Source organism: Echinops telfairi, unplaced genomic scaffold, assembly GCF_000313985.2.
Source record: "Echinops telfairi isolate 266 unplaced genomic scaffold, ASM31398v2 ScPeMD7_2;HRSCAF=8, whole genome shotgun sequence".
NCBI classification, from domain to species: Eukaryota; Metazoa; Chordata; class Mammalia; order Afrosoricida; family Tenrecidae; genus Echinops; species Echinops telfairi.
Window position 1 is genome coordinate 5,028,110 of NW_022103898.1, and position 6,845 is coordinate 5,034,954.

Below are 6,845 nucleotides of genomic sequence, written 5' to 3' on the forward strand. Positions count from 1 at the left end.
GGAGAAACTGAGGCCCTGGGGAGGGCAGGAGCTAGCCCTAGTCTGCTCAGCCCCTGAAAAAACACTTGGCGTCTAAATCGAAGGCCCAAATGGTAGGTAGAACTCTTTAGTCAGGCCCCACAAATTTTAAAAAGTCTTAAAAAGTGACTCTTCAGGACATGACAATGAGAGCGATCATAGGGCATATCCAGCCTCCATCTCTCCTGCCACCCACCACCCACCCCACCCCCAGCTGGATGGAACTAGTATAGCGCCCCCCTCCCCGCCCCCCCACTCGCTAGCTTCTCTGTCCTCGGAGCCCCTCTGCCTGGTTCCTTGTCCCCCACTCCTCTGCCTAGGTACCGCGACTCCAGGAAGTGCCCCTGCCCATCTTGTGCCTCAACTCTCCTGTGTGTCCAGCACCTCATCTCTGGGAGAGAAGGGCAGCGGGCTCTACGCTCCGAGGGGCAGTCAGCGTGAGGGACGTGGGGGACCTGGAAGGGCGGGGATGACAAGGCACATGGCGAGCCAAGCTAGCTCCAAGGCCAAGCCTTGGGCTCCAGGAGAAATAAGACCGGCGGACTTAGGCTCCCTGACTGAGGTATGCCTGGCCCAGGCCAAGGTATTGTCAATCACTTCATAGGCATGGGAAAGTCGGACTTTGAATAAGACCATGGAAGAATCCGTGCACGTGGGTTACGGTGCTGGCAAAGAATATTGAAAGCACCCCGGATGGCCTGAAGAACAATCAAACCTGTCTCGGAATAAGTACGGCCAGCGTGCCCCTTCCAGGCAAGGACAGCGAGACTTCGTCTCCCAGACTTTGGACATGTTAGCAGAGAGGCCAGTCCCTGGAGAAGGACACCGTGCTTGGGAAAGGCTCAGGGCAGTGGAAGACAGGAAGGCCCTGGGCATGATGGACTGACACGGTGGCTGCATCAATGGACGCTCACAGAGGGACAATTGTGAGGATGAGGCTGGGGCCCGGCCGCGCAGTGTTTCACAGGCTGCTGTGAGTTGGGACAGACTCGGCACCACCAGGCCCTGGGGTGGGGGTGCTTTCTGCGTGTGATAGCATTTGAAACTCATGGTTGGGAGATGCAGAATGCATTTAATGCACCCATTCTTTTAGGCGTGGAGATCGAAGCTCAGTGGGTTCCCTGGAGAGTCCACGGCATGGCCTGAACAGGCGACCACTTCTGGGCTCCTAGGCCCTGAAGGGTTGAGGGTGGGGATGGGAAGGGCGACCCAAACAGTCAGACAGAGGGGCTTCTAGGTGAAGCTGGGCCTCTCCGGTCACTCACCCACAGTCATGCCGTCCATGTAGCGCTTGATGATGTCAAAGGATTCCCGCAGGTTCCCCTCCGTGATGTCAAAGATGATGTCAGCCTGGTTGGCAGGGTACGCGGGCGTGATGGCCCGGAGGAAGACGATCTCTGTAAGGAGAAGCACAGCGCGATAGCTGGGTTTGTGTCACACCTCTCGCTCGGCAGCGTGGCCGTGAAGGCCTAGGCCAGTCATGCCCCGTGACAAGACCTAATACGATGTAGTCAACTCCGCGGAGGCATTTGCAGTGAAGAGCCGAGCAGTTCTAAGATCAGGCTGGGATGCAAGTCCCCTTGCTCAGGTCACAGCCCTGATGAAGCTTCCTAGGGGTGTAGCTCACTTCCCGTCTAAGTGGATGCTGTGGGGAGCTTGCTTGCTTTTTCTGCTGAACCTGGATTCTGCATCGGGTTCACCTGTTCTTAGACTGGAGACTGCCATCTTGCCTGTCAACCTCAGGAGCCATCAGCCGTCTGCCATCGGCCCAACCTGCCGTCTGACCTGCCAACCTGGGATTCTCTGGACTCTGCAGCCCCAAACCTGGCCCGCTAACCTTGGGTGGATGCAAGCCTGTGGTCCTCCTGCTTACTGGTTCATCAGCCCAGCAGCTCCTTGAATTGGGAGAAGCTTCCAGCTTAACATCTGACCCATGGACTTCAACCAGAGGGACTGGACTTATTCACTTTTGCAAGTATGTGAGCCATTTTCTTGATATAAATCTCTCTGTCTCTCTCTCTATATATAAAGTGTATATCTACACATAAGTATATATGCATATGTATATGCATATCTCTATGTGGTTATATTAAATATACATGTATGTGTGTATGGGTACACACACACATACATACATATACACGTGTAGAGAGAGAGAGCACACACCCTGGTGGTAAGCAGTTCTAAACCACTAGCCACTCCACTGGAGGAAGATGAGGCTTTATACTTCCATAAAGAGTTACAGTCTCGGAAATCACAGGGGCAGTTATACCCTGTGCTGGAAGGTCGTTATGAGGGAGGACTGACTTGATGGCAGTGAATTTGGTGTGTTTATATATGTGTATATGTGTGCGTGTGTGTGTGTGTGTGTGTGTGTGTGTGTGTGTTTCTCCACAGAACCCAGGTGAACACACAGTGTGGCCCAGGCACCTCAGGACACCCTCTATACAGGACAGCATGGGCTAGGTGTCCCCAACTCGCCAGGACAGGCTGGTACAGATGGGCACCCTGGAATAAGCCCTGGGCACTGGAAGCCAGGGCACCAGCATGGAGCAGAGGATGGGCCCCCGAGGGGCCGTCCGGCCTGTGCCCGCAGCACCAGTGAGACACCACGGCTGCTGAGAGGGGTAGGTGGGGGGTCTTCCTGAGGTCCAGCTTCACTCTCAGCAGGGCTGGCACACAGGGACCCAGGTCATCTAGAATATCCGGGAAGGGAGGAAGATGGGGAGGGACGTGGGTAAGGGGACGTTCAGGGAAACGCCTCCTCTCCTGCCCCACAGTGACCTGAATCTGACAGGTCTTCCCAGTGCGCTGAATGGCTGGGTGCCCTGATTACTCCCCCCCACCCCTCTGCCCCCAGACCACTTGGGTGGCCTTGGGAGAACCCTCCCTCTGCACCTGAATTTCCTCATCAATGAGCCATGATTTTTTCCATCACCTCCTATGTATGTGAAAGTTGCAACACTGAATAACGAAGACCGAATTAAAACCAGACGCCTTTGAATGACGGTGCAGGAGAAGAATACTGAAGGTCCCACGAACTACAAACACATCTGCTTTGGGAAAAGTACAGCCCACATCCTCCTTAGGAGGGAGGGTGGTGAGACCGTGTCACATGCCCTGGACATGCGGTCAGGAGAGACCAGTCCCAGGAGAAGGACATCGTGCTAGGTAGAGTGGAGGGGCAGCGACAAAGAGGAAGACCCTCCATGAGATGGACGGACACAGCGGCACCAACAAGCTCAGACAGAACCACGGAGAAGATGGCGCAGGACCGGGCAGTGTTGTACACGGCGGCTAGACCACCCACAGCACCGAACTACAACAAGAGCCCCAGGGTGGGTGTCTTCTCACCCCAGCCTGAGGAGATTCTGGGCACCCTCTTCTAAGAGGAAGGGAGCTGGAAGTCGGGGCCCCTCACTCCTTCCTGGCAACCACCCCCTTGGCGGTCTCTCCTGCCGCTCCCCACGCCCTCTCCGCTGGGGCTTACGGTCTGGCCTGAGCTCTCCCATAATCCTGTGTGGCTTTGTCCAAGTGCTTCAACATGAGGTCCTCATATGCCTTCCTCAAGAGGGTGCCTAGATGCATGGCCAGTGCCTGATGGACAGGGTGCTAGCGACTGACCCCAATGGGCCTGGCAGGTGGGCAGTACACCAGAGGCTAGGTGGCTGGAGTTGGGCCATGCATCGGACTTCGGGGTGCCTGGTCTACCCAGACCTACCAGGAGGTCCCTGCCAAGTGGGGACACAAACCAGCCCCTCACAGGCTCCCTGCCCCTGTCCTTCTGCCCTTCAGGGACTACGGTGATATTTCCAAATACCCTCACCGGCTGTCCCCTCCCCCCACTCCCCGGCCCCAGCAATGTTCCCCAGAGCCTCAGGGTCAGAGTCCCAGCTTCAAGCTCACAGTGGCCATAGCATCAACACGGACTCACAGTGTCCCCGTGTGTGAAACAGGAGAGCCGTGATCCAGGAGACTCCAAGGACTAGTTTGGGGGAATCAGGTCACCAGTCCTCTTGTCCAAGGTGCCTCTGGGTGGTCATGAAGCTCCAACCTCTTAGGGAGCAGCTCAGCTCATTAAACATCTCCACCCTGATGGCATAGTGGTTACTTGTTGGGCTGCCAACTGCAAGGTGAGCAGTTCAAAACCACCAGCTGCTCTGAGTAAGAAAGATGAGGCTTTCTGCTCCCGTAAAGAGTTCCAGTCTTGGAAACCCACAGGGGCAGTTCTACCCTGTCCTATGGGGTCGCTGTGAGTCGCCATTGACTTGACGACAGGGGAGTGTCCCCTCCACCTACCCCCTCCTCCTGGGGACTCAAGTTAAGGAGCTTGCTTGTCCTGCAGGCCCATTGCCATTAAAATGCTTACCACTCAGCCAAGTCAAATCCAATGAGGTCCTCAAACCGTATCCCCTCAACACCCCCCCCACCCACATACAATGGTTACCTGTAAGGACCAGGACCTGACTGGGGACCCCTGCCAGCATCTTGGGCCCCAAAACCTCCAGTGACCTCCAGGCCTTCCCAGTCCTGCTCTGTTCCACACAGAACCACGATTGGTGGCCACTGACCACCAGTCCCAGCGGGAAGCCCCCTCCTCCGGGAAGCCCCCCCACCCCCACCCCCGACTCCTCGTGCTTGACCAATGCTGAGCTGTCTGTGGAGCCACTGTTGCTCCTAAGGACAGAACCAGCCCTTGCTGAGCGCGGCCGGGCAGGCGTGGCCCCGGGATTCCAGAGCGGAGCGTCGGGAAGCGGGTCACCAGGCTGGAAGCCGAGAGCCTTCGCTGCTGAAGGCCCCACCATGAGGAGAGACCCAGAATGGAGAGTGGGGGGAATGGGCCAGGTGGGGCGTTTTGCCGTCTGGGGACAAGGGAGAGGGCTGAGGGCCGGGGTGAGGGCTCTCTCACACCCTGCCCAGCTCTAGCGAGTTCTAATGGCCTCTCCAGCTCAGGTGAAGGGCGCCCTCCCCAGACAGGACTCACCTTCAGGGCGGGTGAACTCCCGGAAGGTGGGCAGCGAGATGACGGTGTGGGAGATGGTGTGCACCGGGTCCAGCACGCACGTCACGTCGTTGGGAAGGCAGGCCTTCACACAGCGGACGGTGTCTGTCTTCTCTTGGCGGAGCCTGTGGGGGAAGGTAGACAAGGTCAAGGCCTCCCCTGAACTGGGCTCCCCTCAGGAGGTCCCTGCCAAGTGGGGACACTAACCAGCCCCTCACTATGGCTTTATAGGATAGTGGAGAAGAGCCCCATCAGATTGTCAAGGCTACGAACTTTTCCACAAGCCGGCTGCCCGTCTTCTCCCCATCCTCTGGAATGGCTGATCTTTCCGTCAGCTTTTGAATGCCTTCACCACTGGACCTCCAGGGATCCTTTGCTCTTACCTGGTATGTGGAATTTTTTTTTTTTAATTTCTGGAAAGTTTCCTTGGGTTATCATTTTTAATATATGTTTTTCTCCCTTGTGGATTTCTTCTTCAGTGGTTTCTACAAAATGCATGTTGGGTCGTCTTTGCCTTCAATATCTGTCGTTTCCGCTTCAGGTCTTCTCATCGCTCTTGTCATTTACAAAGCGTTTCTTCTAAGGACAGAAAGGCAAAAGCTCGCTTGATCTTGATTTTCAGTACGAATACAGACCGTGAAAGCGGGGCCTCACGAAAAAAAAGAATGAACTTCTTTAAAAAAAAAAAAGTGTTTCTTCTTTTCAAGCTCTATTTTTGTTGAGTGTTGACTCACTTTGTGTGCCTTCAAGTTTAAGGTCTATTTCTAGAATTGTTATTTCCTGAATTCTAGCACATCACTGCCTTTTTCTTTTTTCCTCCTGACTGGCATTTCCCCCCGTGTTTTGATCATTTTCGTAATGCTTCTAGTTTGTTTTCAAAGAGAAGTTGCCGGTTGACCTAGTCTATAGGCATGCATTTTATTGCCCATAGGGATGCCATTCTGCTTCTTAATTTTTTTCTTATAATAATTTGTCTGGCATCACACCTTGATACTTGACGGTTGATCGTTTTTCCATGAGATTGATTTCCCTGAAACTTCAGAAGGGCGTTGTTCACAGTCGTTTTTTCCGATTCACAGAGAAACTCTTTGGAGCAGCTGTATTTCTGATGAACCGCTGCTGAGTGGGTTCTGACTCCCGACACCTGTGTGTCACAGCAGAGCTGTGCTCCACAGGTGTTCAATGGATGGCCTTTTGGAAGTAGATTTCTCAGCCTTTCTTCCAAGCGGCCTCTGAGCAAATTCAAACTCCCAACCTTTCAGTTAGCAGTTGAGTGTGCTAATAGTTTGCACCATCCAAGAACTCCGGTTTTCTGATATTTTTCCCCTTTACCATCTTCTCTGTTGTCTCATTTCTACTCATTTTTTATCCCAGTTCCAGCTCTCTCTACCTCAAGTGTGAAGTCCTGATCTCTGGTGCGGTTTCGGGATTTCCTGGAGGCTAGTCTGCTAGTCCCTTCAATCCCCACAGTGTATTCCTGCTCCACACGGATCACTGAGTGAGCAAATGCCGCCCGGTTTCAGTTGCTATCCTCAGATTGGTCCGCTGAGCTTTCCAATGATTTCCTATCGATTATTTTAACTTTCTCTGATCCCGGGACCACTGGACACTCCATTGCTTCCTACTGCTGTCTCTTGCACCAAAGCCAGTCCAAATAGCATTTGGGAGTTCAGGAAGACACCTTGCCATCTCATTTAGATCCAAATGCTTTCCTTGGATTTTCTACTTTCTTATCTAATTGTACTAGGGCTAGGATCCAGAAGTTTCAAAAGCTATGCCTGCACCTTCCCAGACTCTGGGCCAGACATTTTTATTATTTTTTTTT

The 6,845-nt window shown here is 53.8% G+C and overlaps 1 protein-coding gene across 1 annotated transcript in view; it reads right to left on the bottom strand.

Annotated features, from left to right (window-relative positions):
• Nucleotides 1-6,845, bottom strand: part of FBLN1 (fibulin 1) — a 101,607-nt gene that overhangs the window by 30,912 nt on the left and 63,850 nt on the right. Inside the window, exons 15-16 of the mRNA XM_045290019.1 lie at nucleotides 5,003-5,145; nucleotides 1,284-1,415 (exon numbers count right to left, since the gene is read on the bottom strand). Coding sequence (XP_045145954.1) covers nucleotides 1,284-1,415; nucleotides 5,003-5,145 — 275 coding nt within the window. The remainder of the gene's footprint in view (nucleotides 1-1,283; nucleotides 1,416-5,002; nucleotides 5,146-6,845) is intronic.